The 24,194-nt window shown below is 37.4% G+C and overlaps 1 protein-coding gene across 20 annotated transcripts in view; it reads left to right on the top strand.

Moving 5' to 3' along the window:
* CDC42BPA (CDC42 binding protein kinase alpha) overlaps positions 1 to 24,194 on the top strand; it is a 290,294-nt gene that overhangs the window by 79,968 nt on the left and 186,132 nt on the right. For all 20 annotated transcript variants that reach the window (XM_020915209.2, XM_020915219.2, XM_070474422.1 and 17 more), the window contains exon 3: positions 20,711 to 20,794. In XM_020915209.2, coding sequence (XP_020770868.1) covers positions 20,711 to 20,794 — 84 coding nt within the window. The remainder of the gene's footprint in view (positions 1 to 20,710; positions 20,795 to 24,194) is intronic.

Here is a 24,194-nt window from a genome sequence, read left to right on the forward strand (position 1 = left end):
GGCTATTTGAGTTTTTTTGTATTTCCATACAAATTGTGAAATTATTTGTTCTAGTTCTGTGAAAAATACCGTTGGTAGCTTAATAGGGATTGCATTGAATTTATAGATTGCTTTGGGTAGTATAGCCATTTTGACAATATTGATTCTTCCAATCCATGAACACGGTATATTTCTCCATCTGTTTGTGTCCTCTTTGATTTCTTTCATCAGTGTTTTATAGTTTTCTATGTATAGGTCTTTTGTTTCTTTAGGTAGATATACTCCTAAGTATTTTATTCTTTTTGTTGCAATGGTGAATGATATTGTTTCCTTAATTTCTCTTTCTGTTTTCTCATTGTTAGTGTATAGGAATGCAAGGGATTTCTGTGTGTTAATTTTATGTCCTGCCACTTTACTATATTTGTTGATTAGCTCTAGTAATTCTCTGGTAGAGTCTTTAGGGTTTTCTATGTAGAGGATCATGTCATCTGCAAACAGCGAGCGTTTCACTTCTTCTTTTCCTATCTGGATTCCTTTTGCTTCTTTTTCTGCTCTGATTGCTGTGGCCAAAACTTCCAAAACTATGTTGAATAGTAGTGGTGAGAGTGGGCACCCTTGTCTTGTTCCTGATTTTAGGGGAAGTGCTTTCAGTCTTTCACCATTGAGGGTAATGCTTGCTGTGGGTTTGTCATATATAGCTTTTATTATGTTGAGGTATGTTCTTTCTACTCCTGCTTTCTGGAGAGTTTTAATCATAAATGGGTGTTGAATTTTGTCAAAGGCTTTCTCTGCATCTATTGAGATAATCATATGGTTTTTATCTTTCAATTTGTTAATGTGGTGTATTACATTGATTGATTTGCAGATACTAAAGAATCCTTGCATTCCTGGGATAAAGCCCACTTGGTCATGATGAATGATTTTTTTAATATGTTGTTGGATTCTGTTTGCTAGAATTTTGTTAAGGATTTTTGCATCTATGTTCATCAGTGATATTGGCCTGTAGTTTTCTTTTTTTGTGGCATCCTTGTCTGGTTTTGGAATTAGGGTGATGGTGGCCTCATAGAATGAGTTTGGAAGTTTACTTTCTTCTGTAATTTTCTGGAAGAGTTTGAGTAAGGTAGGTGTTAGCTCTTCTCTAAATTTTTGGTATAATTCAGCTGTGAAGCCATCTGGTCCTGGGCTTTTGTTTGCTAGAAGATTTCTGATTACAGTTTTGATTTCCTTGCTTGTGATGGGTCTGTTAAAATCTTCTATTTCTTTCTGGTTCAGTTTTGGAAAGTTATACTTACTCTAAGAACTTGTCCATTTCTTCCAAGTTGTCCATTTTATTGGCATAGAGCTGCTGGTAGTAGTCTCTTATGATCCTTTGTATTTCAGTGTTGTCTGTTGTGATCTGTCCATTTTCATTTCTAATTTTGTTAATTTGGTTCTTCTCCCTTTGTTTCTTAATGAGTCTTGCTAATGGTTTGTCAATTTTGTTTATTTTTTCAAAAAACCAGCTTTTAGCTTTGTTGATTTTTGCTATGGTCTCTTTAGTTTCTTTTGCATTTATTTCTGCCCTAATTTTTAAGATTTCTTTCCTTCTACTAACCCTGGGGTTCTTCATTTCTTCCTTCTCTAGTTGCTTTAGGTGTAGAGTTAGGTTATTTATTTGACTTTTTTCTTGTTTCTTGAGGTAAGCCTGTAATGCTATGAATCTTCCCCTTAGCACTGCTTTTACAGTGTCCCATAGGTTTTGGGTTGTTGTGTTTTCATTTTCATTCATTTCTATGCATATTTTGATTTCTTTTTTGATTTCTTCTGTGATTTGTTGGTTATTCAGAAGCGTGTTATTTAGCCTCCATATGTTTGAATTGTTAATAATTTTTTTCCTGTAATTGAGATCTAATCTTACTGCACTGTGGTCAGAAAAGATGACTGGAATGATTTCAATTTTTTTGAATTTCCCAAGATTAGATTTATGCCCCAGGATGTGATCTATTCTGGAGAAGGTTCTGTGTGCACTTGAGAAAAAGGTGAAGTTGATTGTTTTGGGGTGAAATGTTCTATAGATATCAATTAGGTCTAGCTGGTCCATTGTGTCATTTAAAGTTTGTGTTTCCTTGTTAATTTTCTGTTTAGTTGATCTATCCATAGTTGTGAGTGGGGTATTAAAGTCTCCCACTAATATTGTGTTACTATTAATTTCCTTTTTCATACTCGTTAGCATTTGCTTTACATATTGCAGTGCTCCTATGTTGGGTGCATATATATTTATAATCATTATATCTTCTTCTTGGATTGATCCTTTGATCATTATGTAGTGTCCTTCTTTGTCTTTTTTCACAGCCTTTATTTGAAAGTCTATTTTATCTGATATGAGTATTGCAACTCCTGCTTTCTTTTGGTCTCCGTTTGCGTGAAATATTTTTTTCCAGCCCTTCACTTTTAGTCTGTATGTGTCCCTTGTTTTGAGCTGGGTCTCTTGTAGACAGCATATATAGGGGTCTTGTTTTTGTATCCATTCAGCCAGTCTTTGTCTTTTGGTTGGGGCATTCAACCTATTTACATTTAAGGTAATTATTGATAGGTATGGTGCCGTTGCCATTTACTTTGTTGTTTTGGGTTCACATTTATACAACCGTTCTGTGTTTCCTGTCTAGAGAAGATCCTTTAGCATTTGTTGAAGAGCTGGTTTGGTGGTGCTGAATTCTCTCAGCTTTTGCTTGTCTGTAAAGCTTTTGAATTCTCCTTCATATCTGAATGAGATCCTTGCTGGGTACAGTAATCTAGGTTGTAGGTTATTCTCTTTCATTACTCTAAGTATGTCCTGCCATTCTCTTCTGGCCTGAAGGGTTTCTATTGATAGATCAGCTGTTATCCTTATGGGAATCCCTTTGTGTGTTATTTGTTGTTTCTCCCTTGCTGCTTTTAATATTTGTTCTTTGTGTTTGATCTTTGTTAATCTGATTAATATGTGTCTTGGGGTGTTTCACCTTGGGTTTATCCTGTTTGGGACTCTCTGGGTTTCTTGGACCTGTGTAACTATTTCCTTCCCCATTTTAGGGAAGTTTTCAGCTATTATCTCCTCAAGTATTTTCTCATGGGCTTTCATTTTTGTCTTCTTCTTCTGGGACTCCTATGATTCAAATGTTGGGGCGTTTCACATTGTCCCAGAGGTCCCTGAGGTTGTCCTCATTTCTTTTGATTCTTTTTTCTTTTTTCCTCTCTGCTTCATTTATTTCCACCGTTTTATCTTCTACCTCACTTATCCTATTTTCTGTCTCCGTTATTCTGCTTTTGGTTCCCTCCAGAGTGTTTTTGATCTCATTTATTGCATTATTCATTTTTAATTGACTCTTTTTTATTTCTTCTAGGTCCTTATTAAACATTTCTTGTATCTTCTCAATCTTTGTCTCCAGGCTATTTATCTGTAACTCCATTTTGTTTTCAAGATTTTGGATCATTTTTATTACCATTATTCTAAATTCTTTTTCGGGTAGATTCCCTATCTCCTCCTCTTTTGTTTGACTTGGTGGGCATTTTTCATGTTCCTTTATCTGTTGGGTATTTCTCTGCCTTTTCATCTTGTTTAGATTGCTGTGTCTGGAGTGGGCCTTCTGTATTCTGGAGGTCTGTGGTTCCTTTTTATTGTGGAGGTTTCACCCAGTGGGTGGGGTTGGACGATTGGCATGTGAAGGTTTCCTCGTTAGGGAAGCTTGTGTCGGTGTTCTGGTGCATGGAACTGGATTTCTTCTCTCTGGAGTGCAATGGAGTGTCCAGTAATGAGTTTTGAGATGGGTCTATGTGTTAGGTGTGACTTTGGGCAGTCTGTATGTTGACACTCAGGGCTGTGTTCCTGCGTTGCTGGAGAATTTGCATGGTATGTCTTGCTCTGAAACTTACTGGCTCTTGGGTGGTGGTTGGCTTCAGTGTAGGTATGGAGGCTTTTGGATGGTCTCTTATTACTTAATGTTCTGTGTAGTCAGGAGTTTTCTGGTGTTCTCAGGTTTTGGGCTTAAGTCTCCTGCCTCTGGATTTCAGTTTTATTCTTCCAGTAGTCTCAAGACTTCTCCAACTATACAGCACTGATAATAAAACTTCTCGGTTAATGGTGAAAAGATTCTCCACCGTGAGGGACACTCAGAGAGGTTCACAGAGTTACATGAAAATGAGGGGAGGGAGGAGGGAGATAGAGATGAGCAGGAGGAGGAAAAGGGGGACTCAAGAGGAGAGAGACAGATCTACGCAGTTCTCTGTTCCCAGAGTGGTCTCCATAGCCCAGACACCCACAAAGATTCACAGAATTGGATTGAGAAGAGAAGGGGAAAGGAGGAAATAGAGGTGTTCTGAGGTAGAAAACAGAGAGTCAAAAGTGGGAGAGAATAATCAACACACTCCTGAATAAAAATGGGAACTGAATATTGGATTCTTAAATGTCCAAAATTTATATCACATACTGGAAAACAAAGATTAAAAATCTAGAGTAGAGGTTAGACTCTTAAAAATACAATATTAAAAACAAGAACAAGAACACAAAAAACTTTAGAAATATATAAAGTTGAGCTTAAAAATAGGGCTTCTCTCTTTTTTTTTTTTTTGCAAGGTTATAGTGAAATGAAAATGAAAATTAAGGAGTCATAGAGGAGTAATAGAGGACTTTAAAAGAAAATAAGAGAATAAAAAAGAAAAAGAAAAACAAGAAAAAAAATTGTTTTTCCTAATTAAAAAAATGGTAAAAATATATGAAAATGAAAGTTAAGGAGTAATGGGGGAGTAATAGGGAATTTTAAAAGAAAATAAAAGAGAAAAAATAAAGAAAAAAAAATTTTTTTAATTAAAAAAAAAAGGTAAAAATATATCTAGGAATTTCCGTGGAACTGTTGCGGTCAATGTGGGTTCGGTTCAGTTTCAGATAGCTCCTCGTTCCAGCTTACACTTCTCGATATTTATAGGCCCCTTTCGGTGTAGTCGGTGTTACCTACAGGGATTTTAATCTGTTGCACCGGTCCCTTCTGAAGCGGTTCCCTTTGTTTATTTGGCTTCTGTTTGCCGGTCTCTTCAGTGTCGAATTTCCGCCCTGACACAGGCGAGCGGAGGTGGTCTCTTGTTCAGGTTTGCTAGTTTAGTCGCGCTGGGGGAGGGAGGCGCGCTGCTTTCCCTGCTACGCTGCTCAGGCTCCCGGCTGCTCTATATGGAGCATGCCCTGCGTTCGGTTCCAGTTTTCGGGTGTTCCACAGAAGCGCGGACTTGGTTGCGCCTGCGTTTTGTGCCTTCCCTGGCTGAAGCAGCTCAGGCAGCCAGGAGCTTGACGGGCTCACTCTCCCCGGGTGTGGTGTGCCTTCTCCCCTCTGCGGACCCAGTCTCAGTTTCTGCCCATGCCAGTCGGGTGAGTGCGCCTTGTAGTTTAGCTGTGACCCTCCCGGTGGATGTCGACCATCCGGAATCTCAGGATGTCTTTGGTTAGAAACTGGAGGCCTGTTTGCAGTGTGGTAGGGGATGCCATCTCTGGGGCTGAGTTTGCCCCTTTCCCTTCCCCCCTGCCTCCTGCCTCCAGTGGGGCTGGGCCGGTCCACAGCTGGCTAGCTCTTCTCTGGACTTGCTCAGACCCTTTGTTCTGCGAACGGCCGGCAGTGTGTTCGGGCCAGTTAATTTTCTCTCTCTCTTTGGCTATCCCACAGTTTAAGTTGCTATCTCATAAAAGCTCCCTCCGATTGCCCTCAGGGCACTCAGGCCTGGTCCTTACCCTAAGTAATGCTGCCCACTCCTCTCCATTCCGCCCCCACTTGCTGGTGGCGGATGCGGGAGTCTGGAGTACCTCTCTGCTGGGAGCTGCCCCTAGGCACGTAATCCGTGGGTTTTATTTATTTTTCCTCCACGTTAAGTTGCCCTCCAAGATTCAAAAACTTCCCCCAGACCTGCCAGTGTGAGGGTTTCCTGGTGTTTGGAAACTTCCTCTATTAAGACTCCTTTCCCCGGACGGATCTCCATCCCCAGCTCTTTTGTCTCTCTTTTTATCTTTTATATTTTGCCCTACCTCCTTTTGAAGACAATGGGCTGCTTTTCTGGGCGCCTGATGTCCTCAGCTAGCGATCAGAAGTTGTTTTGTGAAGTTTGCTCTGCGTTCGATTGTTCTTTCGATGAATTTGTAGGGGAGAAAGTGGTCTCCCCGTCCTATTCCTCCGCCATCTTGGCTCCTCCTCTAGTTCTTTAATATTACTTCTTTCAGTGCAGTTCAGTCACTCAGTCGTGTCCGACTCTTTGCGACCCCATGGACTGCAGCACACCAGGACTCCCTGTCCATCACCAACTCCTGGAGCTTGCTCTAACTCATGTCCATCGAGTTGGTGATGCCATCCAACCATCTCATCCTCTGTCGTCCCCTTCTCCTCCCACCTTCAATCTTGCCCAGCATCAGGGTCTTTTCCAATGAATCCTTTCTTTGCATCAGATAGCCAAAATATTGGAGTTTCAGCTTCAGCATCAGTCCTTCCAATGAATATTCAGGACTAATCTCCTTTAGGATTGACTGGTTGGATCTCCTTGCAGTCCAAGGGACTCTCAAGAGTCTTCTCCATCACCACAGTTCAAAAGCATCACTTCTTTGGCATCACTCCGCTTTCTTTATAGTCCAACACTCACATCCATACATGACTACTGGATAATCCATATCTTTGACTAGATAGACTTTGTTGGCAAAGTAATATCTCTGCCTTTTAATATGCTCATCTGCGTATCTGAGGTTATGGATATTTCTCCTGGCAATCTTGATTCCAGCTTGTGCTTCATCCAGCCCAGCATTTCTCATGATGTACTCCGCATATAAGTTAAGTAAGCAGGATGATGATATACAGCCTTGACGTACTCCTTTCTCAATTTGGAACCAGTCTGTTGTTCCATGTCCAATTCTAACTGTTGCTTCTTGACCTACATGCAGATTTCTCAGGAAAGCTTCTTTTACCAGCTGCCTTACCAAAGTACTTTGTGGTTTTTGGTAGTTTCCTTTTCATTCACTATTTCATTCATGTTAAAGTGTACAATTCTGACTTGTACCAAAACTGATAAAATTTGGAATGAAGACTGACAGTTTCTTTGCGAGTTCTCTTTAGTCTTTGAGTTTATTGATGTCAAGCTTTAACTCCCTATGTTGTTGCTCTTAACCTGTGCCTTAATTTTCTTCCTTAATGTAGTTTGGGCTGTGGTTTCTTCATTCTTGTCTCTATCTAATCTCATTTTATCCATCCTAGATTTTAGGGGTTCTTTAAAATATCTGATTAGTTGATGTTCTTATTTTCTGATGTTGTAATTTTATTCCTTTAAACAACTTACAGTTTCTATAATTTCATGAGATTGAGGGTGAGAGAGAAGTCAATATCATTTACCATCTCAGAATACTTTAAATACTAACAAAAAGAAAGCGTTAACATTAATAAAAGTCAATATGCATGGCTCTTGTTCTTCAGTAATTAAATATTTCTTGACTGGTCTCCTCAGACTGAGGTTCTTTATATTACTTCAGTGTTTCCATCCTTGGAGAATCCCAGTGTTCCATGTTCTGCCTCTACATATCTTTCATGAATGTCTGTAGTCCCTGTACTCTAGAATTCTGGTTGGTTTTTATGTTTTTTATTTCTGGACTATAAGACACTGTATCCATGTAAGGAGATGAGGTTCCAATTACTCTCTTCTCTTTGCCTTATTGGGTTTTAATTAATATGTTGGAGCCATATCAGGTTCAGAGTTATCAGGATCCCCTGTTAAAAAAAGATTAAAACATGAACTTGGAGCCAACTTGGGGACTTAACTACCTTCCCCCAAATGTAAACCTTTGTTCCCCACTTTGGATTGCAAAATAGACTCAAAATATGCATATCCAGCTAGCTGAATTGAGGTTTCCAGTCAGCCTTAACAACTCGTTTGCTAGTGGAACAGAGTTGTGTTGAGATATGGGCTTCCAGGCTGATTACTTTGAGGCTTAATACATTTGTTAATTGTGGACAGAAGTGAAGGAGAATTCTTGTGGTTTTTCAACACTTGTCTCTTTGCTCAGAGAGGGTAGAACCTTTCTTGCTTTAAAGATAAGACTCTTTTTATTCACTCCAAACTTGATCTCTAGGAAGAAAAAGGCAGCAGGAAAAGTTTTACAGAAGCTAGAAATAGAGCAAAGTGAATTTTCCCAGGCTCACCTCTTTTGATACTGTTCCTGCAGATAGTTTAAAATGACTCTTGCGTTATATTTGTGGCCAGTATTAATGGATATTTTATTTCCAGAAAAAGTGGAGATTATCCTGGCCTAACAAAATATATTTTGTTATTACTATGGCTTCTTTAAAATCATTACATATTTTGAAATCAGTGGAAGAATTGATGGTAGAATGCAATCAATGAAAGAAATGAATGGGAAAATGAAATCAGTGGATTAATGAGTTCAGAAAAATGGGACTGAAGATGTAAGACACTTCTGTCTTTTTATTGGGGAAGGTGAGAACCTTGTACAACTCCTTGCTAGCACTTGTACTTTTAAATTTCCTTATTTCTATGTTTAATATTTGTCTTCACCAATAGACTCTAAGTGAAAGCAAGGACTGAATTTCTTTATTCCTTATACTCAGTACTTAGCACAGTGCTTTTGATACATATACACTATGGAATATTACTCGGCCATTAAAAACAATTCATTTGAATCATTTCTAATGAGATGGATGAAATTGGAGCCCATTATACAGAGTGAAGTAAGCCAGAAAGATAAAGACCAATACAGTATACTAACGCATATATATGGAATTTAAAAAGATGGTAACGATAACCCTATATGCAAAACAGAAAAAGAGACACAGATGTACAGAACAGACTTTCAGACTCTGTGGGAGAAGGTGAGGGTGGGATGTTCTGAGAGAATAGCATTGAAACATGTATATTATCTAGGGTGAAACAGATCACCAGCCCAGGTTGGATGCATGAGAGAAGTGCTTGGGCCTGGTGCACTGGGAAGACCCAGAGGGATCGGGTGGAGAGGGAGGTGGGAGGGGGGACCGGGATGGGGAATACATGTAAATCCATGGCTGATTCATGTCAATGTATGACAAAAACCACTACAGTATTGTAAAGTAATTAGCCTCCAACTAATAAAAATAAATGGGAAAAATAAAAGAAATTTAAAAATAAAGTTTAACTGTAAAAAAAAAATTTCATCATACTAAGTTATTTTTCTTGCCAACAGACTTTGTAACAGGAATAATATCTTATTTGATTTCTAATAAACCTGGGTATAATTAAAAAAAATAATCATTTTCCTTATTGGAGCTTAAAAACAGAAAAGTGAAGTTTTTTTTTTCTTTCTTTCATCCTTGTCTGTTTTGACTAATGAAAAAAATCCTTATTAATCATACACTGTAATCTAAACATGTTCCATACCCATGACTAGGATCACAGTCTAATCTATAGGAGGGAAAGGTACACAGCATTGAGATCTACTGATGTAATTTTCTGGCATTTTTTCACCCAATTTTATTTCTACTCATAGGTAATAAAATTGGGGTAGTTTTGTAAACATTGATGTCAAACCGGCTCTTCTTACCAAATATTTTAAATCTTTTCCCCATGTGCTGAAACATTTTCTTTTAAACCTGATGGTTCTAATGGTTCCAAACAGTAATGTTAAGCTAGAATGTATGCTCCATTAGTATAAGGATTTTATTCCCTGTCAGTTCACTGTGACTCCCCAGCACCTAATAGTACATAGTAGGTGCTCAGAACATTAAAAAATGAACTATTTAAGTTCCATGTTTTTCTATATTAGAGATGATGCTTTCCAAAGCATTTTTAAACAAAATGCTTTTGTTGTATTTCAGCTGATTTCTTAAATAATTGCTTTAGAATAAACTTCCAGAAGAGGACTTTGCTGGTTGAAAGGATATAGACAACTTACATGATTTTGTGGTTTTCTCTATGAAATAATGCTGACTGTGGCTCTTTTTTACACTTTAATTTTATAAATTTTATGTAATAATTCTAAAAGAATCAAAAGAATTTTTTTTCTTTTAAGTGCATTTATTTTATTCAGGGAGCAGTTAATGATCTTGTGCCTGGAATATAAGGGGTTTTGGTGGTGGTGGTGAAAGATGAGGATTGAAAGTTCTCTTGGGCAATGCAGTGAATGATTTGGTATGCTGTGGTAAGGAACGTTATTTCATAGGAATGGGACTCCTATCAAATGGGACTCCTATCAAATAATCAGAGTAGTGATATAATCAGAATGATAAGAAAGATAATACCGATAGTGTCGATGAACGATATGTTAGAGAAGAGACCAGAAGGGATGGAGATCCTAGATATCTCACTCCCAACAGCCACATTATATTTAATTGATTTTTTAAAATTCTAAGTATTTCTTTAATTTCTTCCTCTCTTCCTTAGTTAGGTCCTCAAAATCTTTCACCTCAGCTACTGCTATAACCTCATGTCTTTTCTTGCCTCAGACTGTCTCCACAGAGCTATTAAAGTGATGTAGCTGCCACCAACTATGAAGAATTGTTCCCTATTATCTACATTCTAAGGTTCTAGTTGATTAACATGGCATACAAGCTCTTGCATTACTTGAACCCTTCAGTTTCATTTCTAGCTATTCCCTGCTAGGAAGAAACCCTTTCCTAAGACAACTGCTTATTATCCCTGATTGTTTTCACCCCCTTTCCCCTCACAGACATCACATGTGCCTTGCTCATGCTGTCCCCATTTCCCAAAATATTCCCTCTCTTTAATCAGATCTTCTTGGTCCCCCTTTTCTGGGGTTCACTGTGTAAGACTCATATGTCAGTCACATCTTTCAGGAAACTTTAACATACATATTCACAAATTACATAGATCCCTCCCTTGTCCACCATTTTGGGTTAGGAATCTCTTTTCTTTGCTTTTTATAGGATCTTGTTTTTACCTTTCTTTTCATGTTGTACTGTAATTTTCTGTTTAGTGTTGTTTCCCATACTGGACTATGAGATTTTTGAGAGCAAGGGCTCTTTTATTTATCTTTGTATTCTCAGCGGTTAGCATAATGTTTGGCATAGAGTAAGGTGGTCAAAAAGGAACCTATTATCATTTTTTCAGATGAAATGAGGGCTTGAACTTGGCCGTGGAAGTGGGCAAGAAGGGTGGATAGGATAGACAGAATGTAAAGAAATCACTTTATATGTCACTGATAAATTAAAGTTAGAAATCATGGATGATTGAGGTATGCAGTCTGAGTAGATGGGTTTAATGTGCAGGTTTTTGACTTGTTAAATTTGAGATATATGCCGAACATTTCAGAGAGGTGACTAGTAGGCAACTGGAAGTGTGGGTCTACATATTAGGAGATAAGAATTTAGGAGTCATCAGTGTATAGATATTAATAGGATCATATATAGGTCAGGGAAGAGAGGAGATATAAAAAAGGTGGAGTAGGGATCCTTGGAGAAAATCATTTAATAGGATATGAAAAAAAGAATAAGTAGGAAAATATATTGATTGTCTGCAATGTTCAGTAATGAAGAGAGGTTGAAACAGATGAGAGTTGAGGACAATATATTTTATTTGGAATTTGGAAGGACATTATTAATCTTTGAGCGAGTAATTTCAGTCCAGTAGAGGGAAATAGCAACTAGATTGAAATAGGTGATTACAAGAGGCTGAGAAACTGATGATGAACGAGTGGAAAAAGCAGGCATAAATATTATTTAGAAATGTGTTTTATGGAGAAATAATACCTTGTGGAAAGGGATGTGATAGTACTTTCTTGAGAGGAAGATAGGATGGCAATAAAGTTTTTTTTTTATATTTGGTTTTGGTTTTGGATAGGAGATGGTCATGGAAACGTTGATCAATTGGTGTTCAGGTGCCATAAGAAAGGAAGCTTGAAGTTCAGAAACAAATTTTTAATGGAACAAGGGAAAGAAAGGAGAGAGTCTGGCATTAAGATTTCAGATGCTACTGTTATCCTTGCAAGTGGTGGGGACACTTCTTCCTTGGGCTCAAAAGGAAAAGAAATAAGGAGAAGTAGAAATATAGAAATATTTAAAGGTGATATGAGGAAATGTGAAGGATCTATTTTCTATGAAGTATACTACAGGGTAAGGTTTGGATAGTTCAGGGATAGGATAGATGGTGATGGCAGGGTGACATAGGTTATTTTAGAAGCTTGGTAAAGAGCAAAGGGTTAATGATGGGGCTGCAAATAGATTTAGGACTCAGTTGAGATGCAACTAAGGAACAAATAAATCAATAATACAAATATTTAAATAACTGTATAGTGTTGTTATATATTTTTTCCATAAAAAGGACTGAAGGAAAGGACAGGCTACTGAAGAATTGCTTAAAGTTACTCATGAGGATTAAGTGAGGCATATAGGTAAGGACAATGATATCTGCTCTATAGTCCTAATGCTTGGAAGAATTGAAGAATAGATGCAGGGCCTGGGGAGTGGGCTATAGCAGACAGTAGTCTGGCTGTTAGTGGACTGGGAATAAGTCCTGCTTGGTCACAGGCCAGTGTGATCTGGAGTCAATTCAGAGCATTTAATGCATGACTAATAATATTTGAGATTTTGTATGAAAAGATACCTTTCTCTGTCTCTCTCTCCCTCCCTCTCTCTCTGTTTATTCTTCCTCTCTCTATATATATATATCAATTAAAGTATATAAAATAAAAGCAACCAATATGTTGTAGATAATTTACTCTCTTTTAAGACACAATGAATTTTGTATAGAAAAGTAATATTGACTGGTTTATGAGCTCTTACTGCTTAGCTATTCATTCCTGATTAAAGTATCTTTGATGGCCCTAAATACCCTTGTAGTATCTATCAACTAATAGATTTCAAAATTCAAAGACTGCCCTAAAGAGATAATTTTTTTCCTCTAAAGTACTTTGTCTTCTATCAGGAATTTGTCAGTAGATATTATATAGACCCAGTGGATAGGTTCACCTCTGGCACAGATGTCTGATAGGAACAGCACCTCTCTCAGTTATGCTTTTTCTTAAAAAAATAAAACTATGAAAATAAAAGCATAATTTATATAACTCCTACAAGAAATGCATAAATTATGGGAAATAATAAAGGAGCAAGATATAGTTGAAAATCAACAGCTCTACGAGTTAAGAACCTTCTCTCTACGACTCAATTGTTGTCAGTGACTGCTTAACTTAACGCTGGGTTTTCCTTTTTGCTTTCAGGAAAACCTTTAACTTACGCCCTGGGTGTTGCCTGTCCACAGTTTCCTGGTGGCTCACCGCTTCTGCCTGCTCCAGCCTTGCTCCGGCAGCTTCAAGGCTTCTGGGCTTCAGAGCTTGTTGTGAAAGCTTGCTGCTTTGGCCTGCTACCCCTGCTTCAGGTGTCAAAAGCTTTTAATTAGCTTGCTTCCTCTAATTACCATAAGTAGGCCCTTATGTGTCTGCATAACCTAGTCCTAGAGTTTGAAAGGAGAATTATTTTTAGCCATTCATTCTTCCTTAAAAACTCTGTTCCCTGGCTCTGTGGGGATCCAAGGGAGAGTAAAAGAAGTTTGAAGTTATGTTGCATGATTCACCTTTGATAGCCTCTGTATATACAGGGCTAGTCTTCAGTTCATAGGAGTACTCTGGCATGGGCATACTGTATTTTTATAGCTAATGTCTGCTCTAATTAGTCAGTGCCCAGGCTATACCAATTTCTAAATATTTTGACTTAATCACTAGTAGATAGATAAATTGCATCTCCATAGAGGGGATGTCTCTAGCCAGTTTAGTTAACTCTTTGTAGTGTTTCTGGTTTGTTAAAGTGTCTTATTTTTTTTATTAAATATTTTGAATACAAGCCGATCACTAACAGAGCAGTTTATAAAAAACAAATATTTTCATACACGTTAACCACGATCACTGTTAACATGGCAGCAGGAATCAAGACTACAGGCGAGATGAATGGGAAGGTCTCTGTAAAGACCTACAGAACTGTCTAGCACTCATAGCAGTAGACAACACCAGCTTTGTCATCACATAGTGAGGACTGTAGAAACTACTTCAGCATGGTGTAAGAACTGATTATGGCAGTATATGTATTGTGCCTCGCCCAGTGCCAGGCACAGAGTAGGCTTTCTATAACTGAGTTGTTTTTAATATTTTATTATTGATAATAATAAATGATGGTAGACATTATATAGTAGAGAAAGAAGGAGACAACGACATGAAACAGTAATAGTGAACAGTAACCATAGGCAAAAGATAGTGAAAGCTAAGTTGCGAAGTTGAGAGTTTAAAAGCCATACATCTGATTAAGAGAGTAGCATGAGATGGAATAATCTGGTACACACTTAATAAACCTTAAAATAGAGAATTGTATTTCTTTTGTCATAATGCCTTGTCTTTATTTTAGTTTCAGTCTCAGTTTAGTACTGTACTTGAAGTTTGAGCATATAGATGGTTTTCAATAGTCTTAAGTATATATGCTCAATAGACTACAAATCCCTTGTTATTTATTCAGTAAATATTTATTGTGTACCTACTGATTCCCAAGCACTGGCACATACTAGTGAACAAATGAGAAAAAAATAATTTCTGTCCTCTTAGAGGTTATGTTCTAGTGAGTGAGGCACACAGTAAGCAAAATACATAAATAGAATATATAATTTGTTACATAATAAGAGCTAAGGGAAAAAGGAAGCAAGGAAATGGGATAGAAAGTGTGAAGGGCAGAATGGCATTTTAGTGAGGGAGTGAGAGAGCAAACCATCTAGCTATGGTGGAGTGTGGGGAGGGGGAAGACGGTTTGAGACTTAAGTGCACGGACAGTAAGTTGACTTTGGACAAGGTGATCAGTATGTTTTGAGCAGAGTCAGCTAGGAGGAGAGTAGTATGAGATCTGGGAGACTGCAAGACCAGGGTGTGCTGGAACCCATAATACTTATAAGTTATAGTTAGAACTTTGAATTTTACACGGAGAGAGGAAACTTAAAGTTTTGGAGCCGAGTGTCACGATGTGAGCTAGTTTAAACAGAATCACTGTGGCCGCTGTTTTGAGAATAGATCTTGGAGGATAAGAGAAGTAAGAGAGGACAGTAAGAGAGAGTCGGAGTCAGAAGTGATAGAGGACAGTCCAGGCAAGGCTGGCAGGTAGGAACGGGACAGACCGGAGGAGGTGTGGCGAATGCTAGGTGTACTGAATGTAGACTCTATCTGTGGAACTGCGTGGCAACTGCTTCTTAATTATTGAAATTCTGTTTAGTATAGTATGATCATTCTTAGTTATATGCTGTATCTATAAGTGATAATTCAGAACTCATTCATTTATACTCGTAACATACTGATTTTTTTGTAGTGTTCACTGTTTTTCTGATATCATAGTGCTTTTAATAAGACATCTCTGCATTTGGTGCTTTTAAAAATACATCTTTGTTCTGCATTAAATTTATAATCTTCCAGTTCATACTAAATGTACTTTACACTTTGATCAAATTAGATAAGAAAGGACATTTTAACATACTACCCTTTTGTATATCAGTTAGCCGTGGTTCTTGAAAGTCTAGAACCTAGAGTTTTAGGACAATCCCTTCTTCTTGAAGTTTACAGAAATGAACATGAAAATGATCTGTAGTGTTAAAGGAGAAAAGTATGATCAATTTTATCACTTCATCAACTTCATTATTCTTGTATCATTATGTCACCAATTTGATAATTTGAGAATAGTTCCTGAATTGACTTCTAAAAAATTGAAATGTAGTTGATTTACAATGTTGTGTTGGTTTCTGGTGTACAGCAAAGTGATACACACACACATATTTTTTCATATTCTTTTCCATTATGGTTTATGACTGGATATTAAATGTAGTTCCCTGTGCAAACAACAGGACTTTGTTGTTTATCTATTTTGTATGTAGTACTTTGTATCTGCTAATCCAAACTCCCAATTTGTCCCTTCCTCACCCTATTTCCGCTTTGGGAACCATAATTTTGTTTTCTGTGTGAACTGACCTATTTAATTTCACCACATCCCACTTGATTCCAGAGAAGTTTTTAGGCAGCTCATGAAACTGTTGTAAGACAGTGCTGAGAATGTTTTTCACCCTGCAGCAGCTTGATATTCCTGATTAACACATAGATGTGAAGTGTGGGTCTCATTTTGGCCCTTATCAGCCACACTATAATATGTCAACAATTAGTGGTCATTTTATGTTCAGGATGAATTATGGTATAGGTTTCAAATTTTGTATGTCCTATATAGAAAATATAGAAAGGAGGGTAGAAATCATATCCCTAGAAATAACTGATTTTTAAGAGTCTGATGCTTGTCTTTCTCAGAATACATATAGAAATGTATAGGTATATATTTTATGTGTATATATAGAAAATTTTATTTTAGTTTGTAAACATTAATAAATTCTTTTAAACAGTATATTGTGAACTTTCTCCTATTAATTAGTAATCTTTAACAATATATTCAAGAATTTAAAACATTTTCTGTTGTTTGTGATATATTCAGTCAGTTTTCCCTTCCAAAATGTATTTATTTTCAATATTTCACTGTTGGATATTACACATAAATATTGTAGCTTAGTTTTTATTTGTATGAATGTTCCTTTGAGGAGATTTCTAACTATATTTCTATGTATATGTATGTGTCATGGGTAAAAATTGATAAAGTTGAGTGTTGAAGAAACCAAAGCTTCTTATTTCCTAGTTAAAGAAATTGAAGAAATTAGGATGTATAGGGTCTACTGTGTCTTAGTGATAGAGCGAACAACAGTTAAGAGATTGGGCTATGATGTGCCTAGTGTGGTACCTGACATGTAACGATAGCTAGTGGTTACTGAACATTTGTGCTGTGCGCGTAGTTGCTCAGTCGTGTCTGACTCTCTGCCATCCCATGGACTGTAGCCCGCCACGCTCCTCTGTCCATGGGGATTCTCAGGCAAGAATACTGGAGTGGGTTGCCGTGTCCTCCTCCAGGGGATCTTCCCAACCCAGGGATCAGACCCAGGTCTCCTGCATTATAGGTGGATTCTTTACTGTCTGAGCAACCAGGGAAGCCCAAGAGTACTGGAGGGGGTAGCCTATCCCTTCTCCAGGAGATCTTCCCAATCCAAGAATCTAACTGGGGTCTCCTGCATTGCAGGCAGATTCTTTACCAGCTGAGGTACCAAGGAAGCCCCATTGAACACTTACCAAGTGCCAGACCCTGTTGTATGCACTTCATACTTGTGTATAACCTGGATCTGGCAGCACAGACTGTGCTATCTCCACTACCCTGAACAGTGTCTGAGTGTTCAATAAATGCTCACTTATTTCTACTGCACATCTCTATAATCCAGAGGTGGTTTTGATTCCAGTAGTTTTTGGATTTTAGAAAGATAATTTAGTACATATACTCCGTATTCACTCTTAATGGGTTTTGAGCAGAACCTCATAAGCAAATGTGTATGAGGTGTTTCTGCAATGAAGCACATTTATTTTTACACTAAGTGAGATTTTAAAAAAACAAACTCCCCTCAAACTGTGATTAGCCTGATGTCAGTGTATGTTGCCAAATGAATTGTGAAAACCCTTTATCTTGCAGAATTGCAGGTAAAGGATTGTGGACCTGCGTAAAACTCTTAGAGTACTTGGCATTTAATACACACTCAATATGTGTTGGTGGATTACTACTATACTACTGGGTATCCTCAGGTACTTCTCTACTCGTATGCATAGAAAATTGGTGAATCATACGGTGCTGGGAGGAGTTCTTATCACTCCATATGACCTGAGGAGGGCAAATCTAAGTGTTGGAGTCTTTCAGCAATTCTTCTCTAAATCAGAAGAGGAGAAGGCTTAAGTGATAGCCTTCGTTATCTCTTCCCTGTCCTCATTGTAGGCATGTCTAGCTGTGTACTTCTATCCTTCCATCCATTTGTGCAGTATATGATTTGAGTCTACACAGTAGTGTAACTTGTGTTTTCAGTATGTCAGAGATCTTAGTGAAAAAAAAATATTTTAAGTTTTGCTGTGCTCTTTATTACAGTACTCCCCTCTTCCTTTTTGGTGATAAGAACATTTAAGATCTACTTTGTTGGCAATTTCCAAGAATATAATACAGCACTGTTAACTGTAGTCAACGTACTGTATATTAGATCTCCAGAACTTATCATATAACTGAAAAACTTATACCCTTTGACCATCATCTCCCCATTTCCCTCAACCACCAGCCACTGGCACCACCATTCTAGAATTAGAATTCTAGAAATAGATTTCTCTGTTTATATGAGTTTACCTTTTAGATTTTTCCATATAAGTGAGATCACACAGTTTTTATCTTTCTGTTTCTGGCTTATTTCACTTAGCATAACGCCCTTGGCAAATAGATGGGGAAACAGTGGAAACAGTGGCTGACTTTATTTTTCTGGGCTCCAAAATCACTGCAGATGGTGATTGCAGCCCTGAAATTAAAAAATACTTACTCCTTAAAAGGAAAGTTGTGACAGCATATTAAAAAGCAGAGACATTACTTTGTCAACAAAGGTCCGTCTAGTCAAGGCTCTGGTTTTTCCAGTGGTCATGTATGGATGTGAGAGTTGGACCATAAAGAAAGCTGAGCACAGAAGAATTGATGCTTTTGAACTGTGGTGTTGGCGAAGACTCTTGAGAGTCCCATGGACTGCAAGGAGATCCAACCAGTCCATCCTAAAGGAAATCAATCCTGGGTGTTCATTGGAAGGACTGATGTTGGAGCTGAAACTCCCAATACTTTGGGCACCTGATGCAAAGAGCTGACTCATTTGAAAAAACCCTGATACTGGGAAAGATTGAGGGCAAGAGGAGAAGGGGATGAGGATGAGATGGTTGGATGGCATCACCAACTCAATGGACATGGGTTTGGGTGGACTCCGTGAGTTGGTGATGGACAGGGAGGCCTGGCATACTGCAGTTCATGGGGTCGCAAAGAGTTGGACATGACTGAGCGACTGAACTGAACTGAACTGAACTGAATGCTCTCCAGGTTTATCCATGTTGTCACAAAAGACAGACTTCCTTCTTTTTAATGGCTGAATAATATTCTATTTCTTTATCCATTCATCTGTCAATGGACATTTAGGTTGTTTCTATATCTGTACAGCCCCTTTTCTTTTAAATGTGAACCCATTAAGAGATCCATAACTGATGCAGAAATAATAAATCCATAACTGATTCATCATTCTTCAGATATGACCAGATATGACTAAAGACTAAAGTGACTGCACTTGAAATTGAGATAGTTCTTCTTCCTTCCCACCATTTTATTAATAATTGATGAAAAACTATAATCACAGTCATTAGTATAACCATTTATGATAGTTCAGTTCAGTCACTCAGTCTTGTCCGACTCTTTGCAACCCCATGGACTGCAGCACACCAGGCCTCCCTGTCCATCATCAACTCCCAGAGTTTACTCAAACTCATGTCCATTGTTTATGACATTTACCAAGGTATATTCTAGTTCAGATAACATTATAGTATTATATACTGATTTCCATTATACATGGTCATATAACTGTTACTGCACTCTGATCCAAAAATAAATTTACTAAATGACCCTGATATGTACATTTACTATTAGGGTTTTTAAAAGTTTAGCACTTGAGTTTAAACCTCAAATTTTAAAAATTCTCTATTCTTGTAAATATCCCTTTAAACTGTTTGAAAATATGCTGTACATAGTTTATTTTCTGTTTCTTCATATTAGAGTAGTATTTGTTTTCCCTTTCCAGGCTCCAACAGCTGGTAACAGCATTTAACTTCTCTTCTATAGTTCATCATCTGCTGTGTATCATCCTCAGTGAACTGCAAAGGCCCTTTGAGATTATCTAGTCAAACTGAGGGAGAGGAGTAGAAACAGAAATGTCATCACTTTATTGAGAGTAGGAAAAAAAGGGGGGGAATACTTATTTATATTTGACAGTTTTTTGATCCACAACTAAAATACAAAATACAGAAATGTCTGTTCTTTTTTTTTGCTGGGAAGGAATGTGGAAAGTGTACGATTTGTAGAGATACCAGCCTTAATTGATCTTTAGGGGTGTGTGTGTTGTCAGGGGGGGTTTGGTTTAGTGTGCAAGACTATGTGGCATGAAAAATAATATCATTTTCAGTTTATATCATACTGTTTGATCCCCATGAAATGTATTTGTTTTGGCAGCTGGCTTTACCTGTAACATTGTGTTGAAATTTGGCATGCAGTGTTTAATGTTGTTTAGTCGCTAAGTGGTGTCTGACTCTTTGTGACCCCGTAGACTGTAATCCGCCATGCTTCTCTAGCTATGGGATTTCCCAGGCAAGAATACTCGAGTGGGTTGCCATTTCCTTCTCCAGGGATCTTCCCAACCCAGGGATTGAACCCATGTCTCCTGCTTGGCAGGCAGATTCTTTACCACTGAACCACCTGGGAAGCTCACAGTGTTTGCTAAGCTTTAGTTATTTCATATGGTACATGTTGGTCAATTTTTTAGATAGTCGATACTGAGTTTAATTTCCAGGGACAAAAACTTGAAAAGGAGAATATAATGTATAATCACCAACTGATACCGTGTTCAAAAACAGAGTTGTTTGGCTCATGTTCACTAATGTAACTTTTTCAACTGACAGTATTATTTGATTTAGGATCTTAGAATTTGAACTGCATGGAAATCATTGATAATTTTGGTATTTATTTTTTTTACAGAGAGGAAAAAGGAAAATGGATGACTGAAAACAGTATTATTTGTCATATTTTAAAAGTTGTATTTCCTTTTCTAGGTTGCTGTAGTGAAACTAAAAAATGCAGATAAAGTATTTGCCATGAAAATATTGAATAAATGGGAAATGCTGAAAAGAGCTGAGGTAAGATTCTAACTATTAGAATATTTAAATAATATCTTAGAAATATTTTTAGAAAAAAATAAAATTATAGAGAGTCAATAGATCTTTAAGTATCATTTAGTAACCTTTTATCTATGATGGCATCATTTTTTTAGGCCTGAAACAAATTTAGGAATTCACAGTTGTGATATAGTTATTATAAATGTTACATTCATGATGATATTTTAATGTTGTCTGAAAACCAAATGGAAACTCTTGTAATGTCAGGTTTCACCCTTATGTTAAAAGGATGTATGGCAACCAGTTTCTTTTATAGGAAGAAATTTTGTAGTGATTGATATCCAATTTGACATAACTTGTTTATATTGTTTTGTATTTATCTCTATTCTGCTCTAAGCAAAAGCCAGCAGGAGTTTTGAATATGGCCTATAAGAATTCTGTTTATTGCTGACTATGCAGTTAAATTTATGTTATGTCCTATATTACTAAGAATGAGAGTAAAGTCTTCTGTTGTAAGAATTGTCAGCATTTTTATCTTGGTACTAAATTTGAGGGAAAGACTGACTGGAGTGCTGTTAAAAATGTCTAGTAGCTGGTATAGTATGGTCAGAACTAACATTCCGTGTAAATTCTGGGGGGAGCTGTTCTAGAGGTCTCCTGTTGTGCTAGGTTCTAGTGAGTTCCTGGGTAAGGCAGGGCATTCAGGGGCCTCGAGGGTGCAGAACTTAGCAGTGTGGGAGTATTTAAATATTTTAACTTGCAGAAGGGTTATACTGCTGAATAGGTGAGTATTAGCCCTGGAGGTTAGTAAGATCCATGAGAGAGTAATGAGAAATTAGCCCTTAGAAATCTTCCTTTATATATCAGTACTTGTAGCAACCTAAAAATCAATCAACACATAGGGAAAAGCAAAAATGGTTCCCATGATGATAGATACATACCATGGGAGTGACAGTGCGTGTGTGCTCAGCTTCTCATCATATCCAGCTCTTTGTGACCCTGTGGACTGTAGCCCACCAGGCTCCTTTGTCCATGGGATTTCCCAGCTAAGAATACTGAAGCGGGTAGCCATTTCTGAATCCAGGGATCAAACCTGTGTCTTCCGCATCAGCAGGTGGATTCTTCACCACTGAGCCACCAAGAAAGCCCCATAGGGAAAGTAAATACTTCAATATTTCTTTCTTTTAGAAAATATGGAAAATATAACAATTCAGAAAAGAAAATAATAATCACTTGTATTCCATCACTTAGGATTAATAACATTTTGGGCATGTTTTGCTTTCAGTCTTTTTCTTTTTTTGTCTACTGAAAAAGCTGCACAAGTGAAATGCAGATAAATTCTTTGTAATGTCACATTACAGATAAAGCTAAAGTACTCATTGACTATACCCCACCCAAGTCCAGCCCCTCTCTGCCTCCCAGAGGTAATTACAGAGAGTTAATAAAATCCTGTTTAAAAAAGTATCTGGAAAGTTATATCTCTGACATTTGTGCCAGTGCCTATTATATTCAATAACTTCAGTATTTACTTTTGCATTTCCCCTTACTCTCACTCAGACTGAGTTCAGTATGCGGTCTATTTATTAGAGAGTGCTTTTGATATTGGCCTTGATCGAAGGGAAAGGAGGTGAAACATGATTTATCAGGGAGACATCAGGCTGTCCCAGCAGCCTCTGTTGATCCAGCAGGGAGCTGGGGAGCAGAAATGGTCCTTCAGAGTTGTCCTGCCTTAGACCTCTTTGCAGTTGCCTTAGTCAGTCATTGGATACGGGCTGCCTCCAGAAGGACATGGATGTGGACTAGTAGGCTTTGGCAGCTGAGACAAAGCCAGGGGGACTGATGGCATTGCTGACAGTTGGAGCAGTTAAGTCTTATTATTAAAAAATAGTAAATAATTATGTTCTTAATTGTTTTCAGAATTCATAATTGTGGGTTAGTGTTCCAGGGTTAGAACTTTTAAAAGATTGAATTAAAGTTTGTACTTGCTTTTTATGATGTTGGCTGTTGGGGAGGAATTTTGAAAAGAAAGAGTAACTGGTTTAGCTTTACTTATTGACTGGAGGAAGTGGCAAAATTGAAGATAAAACAGGAGTAATTGAAATTGAAATATCATTTTGTTGTATTATAAAATCATTCATAAAGTCTGTTTCTGGGGCAAAATGGAATAGACATGCTTCTTTTTATCTCTCCCTTTAAGTACAGTTAAAGACCATGGACATTATATATAAAACAAATATATGAAGACTCTGAAAGGCAGAAAGAATGTGGACCAGCTAGGGGCCATGGAACCCAAGGAACATCACTAATTCTGTGAAGTCTATATTATTCTGAAGGAACAACCAGATAAGGACCATACAAAGAAAGTTAAAGATCAATATGCCTCATGAATATAGATGCCAGTACCCTTAACAAAATATTAGTAAATAGAATTTGGCAATATATAAAGTGAATTATACACTGTGAGCAAGTGGGGTTTGTTTGAGGGATACAGGCTGGTTCATTATTTGAAAAGAACTTGCCTCAAACTATTTGAAACTTTCATTTTTTTAGGAGGAATTTCTCCATTCAAACTTTTAAAGAGAGTTCATTTTAAAGCAGGATGGAATTATATTTTTACGCTTAAATTGTCAAATCCTTCTTTAAAAAAATTAAAAAGAAACTTATTTTGATCATTACTTATCCAGCTTTGGAATACTTGTCCTACCAGTGATGCTCAATAAATTCCAAGTGAACAGCAAAATTTCTTACTTTTTTAGTCTGTATATTGTTGATACTTTAAAACAATTTTCAGAGATTTACCTCCAATCTGTTTGTCATATTTATTTCTATTTTCGTTGTGTAACAAATATATAATTAGTGCAACACAGATTATTTGAAGGTACTAGGAAACTTTTCTCTTTCTGTACCTGACCGATAAATAATTAGTAAATAATCCTGTAGTTACAAGAGCTTCTCTTGTGGCTCAGCTGGTAAAGAATCTGCCTGCAGTGAGGGAGACCTGGGTTCTACCCCTGGGTTGGGAAGATCCCCTGGAGAAGGGAAAGACTACCCACTCCAGTATTCTGGCCTGGAGAAATCCATGGGGTCACAAAGAGTCGGACACGACTGAGCAACTTTCACTTACAGTTACAAAGATTAATATATCTATAGATTCATCATTTATAAACTTTGTTAATATGTCAACAATGTCTTAAGTTAATTTCTCCCAATCAATTCTGTGAACTTTACTTTCTCTTCAAATTTATTCAACTCTTAAGGATTTCACTCACATGGAAGATGTGTTACTCATTTCATCGGAAGATGCAGAATTGTTTACGGAAGTGCTCTCCATCTCAAGAGTCAAACCTTTCAGAGGCTCAGTTGTCTCTGTACCATATAGTGGAGGATAATAGTTTAACCGGGATAGTACTGGTTTATGCTT

This window comes from Odocoileus virginianus, chromosome 11, assembly GCF_023699985.2.
Source record: "Odocoileus virginianus isolate 20LAN1187 ecotype Illinois chromosome 11, Ovbor_1.2, whole genome shotgun sequence".
Taxonomy (NCBI): domain Eukaryota; kingdom Metazoa; phylum Chordata; class Mammalia; order Artiodactyla; family Cervidae; genus Odocoileus; species Odocoileus virginianus.